Source organism: Rhagoletis pomonella, unplaced genomic scaffold, assembly GCF_013731165.1.
Source record: "Rhagoletis pomonella isolate Grant_MI unplaced genomic scaffold, Rhpom_1.0 Rhpom_scaffold_01136, whole genome shotgun sequence".
In the NCBI taxonomy this organism is placed as follows: domain Eukaryota; kingdom Metazoa; phylum Arthropoda; class Insecta; order Diptera; family Tephritidae; genus Rhagoletis; species Rhagoletis pomonella.
Window position 1 is genome coordinate 2,490 of NW_023459690.1, and position 1,306 is coordinate 3,795.

The 1,306-nt window shown below is 44.7% G+C and overlaps 1 protein-coding gene across 1 annotated transcript; it reads left to right on the forward strand.

Moving 5' to 3' along the window:
• The first annotated feature begins 275 nt into the window (after nt 1–275).
• Nucleotides 276–784, forward strand: LOC118751976 (40S ribosomal protein S11). The gene is given in 1 exon segment (XM_036486804.1): nt 276–784. A coding segment is annotated over 1 exon segment (468 nt). The 3' UTR covers nt 744–784.
• Nucleotides 785–1,306: the final 522 nt, after the last annotated feature.

Consider the following 1,306-nt stretch of genomic DNA (forward strand, 5'->3'; position numbering starts at 1 on the left):
ATCCAACCTACTCGCAGCTTCCCCTTTTCAATAAGAGTCCGGCCTGGCAGTTCGTCGATTTCCACCACAGCCATTCTTTGTTCTCGCGAGTTTACAGCGAGGAGAGAGACGCGAAGTTGGCCATTCATCTTGTCTCCTAACTCCCCGCGTATAGCGTTCTCCACTTCTGGGGCCGTGGTTAGGCAGTACATGCCCAGAACTTCTAGACGTAAACGTCTAGTGAGAATACGGGCGTCTCCAAGCTAGCCAATGGATTATTATTATTATTACTCAATATGGCTGATCAGAACGAAAGGGCATTCCAAAAACAATTTGGCATCAATCTTAACAGATAACTTAAGCCTGGAGTGACGAAGAAGAAAGTTCTCCGTCGCTATCGCGATATTGGCTTGGGTTTCAAAACCCCCCGTGAAGCCGTTGATGGTACTTACATCGACAAAAAGTGTCCATTCACTGGTAATTTGCGCATTCGTGGTCGTATTTTGACAGGAGCAGTGCGAAAATGTAAAATGCAACGCACTATTGTTATTCGACGTGATTATTTGCATTTCGTTCACAAGTACAGCCGTTTTGAAAAGCGTCATAGGAATATGAGTGTTCATTGCTCACCATGTTTCAGAGATGTCGAAATCGGTGATATAGTTACAGTTGGCGAGTGTCGTCCACTTTCTAAGACTGTGCGTTTCAACGTTCTTAAAGTCAACAAGGGGCAGGGATCCAAAAAGAGTTTTAAAAAATTTTAACTTGATGCTTTTTAAATAAATAAGAAAGAAAAATACTTTCTCTTTGATTCTAAGTAATAATAATAATTATTATTATTATTATAATTTTTTTTTTTTCGTAGGAGGGAAATGCTTTATGCACTGGCCGGGGGCGCTAGTCTCTATACTACCTTCCCCGAGTGTGGGACTCCCACCGAAGCGTGTTGGGCTACCCACTAAAACTCCCACCGCCCGCGCAAGAATCCCGCATCTGGCACCGAAATTCTGCATGTCTTCAGATGCAGGAGCGCGCTGTTAGAGCCTTGGGGCTGCTCTTTTGTAGGGGCGTTTCATTCGGGTGTCCTCAGTAGACAACCGTCCTCTCTTTTGCAGCGGAATACGAATTTCACGTATCTCGCAACTGCTTCCCACTTTTCTGCGCTGGAAATCATTACCCCAACTATGTTGTTCGGAGTTATGTCTCCGTGTCTTTCTTCCAACATTCTGCGCGAAATCAAGAAGTGTTCGCAGGTGAAGAATGTGTGGTACACGTTATCATCGACGTTTCCACAGTAGTGACAGAACGGTGAGTCCACCCTTCCCAT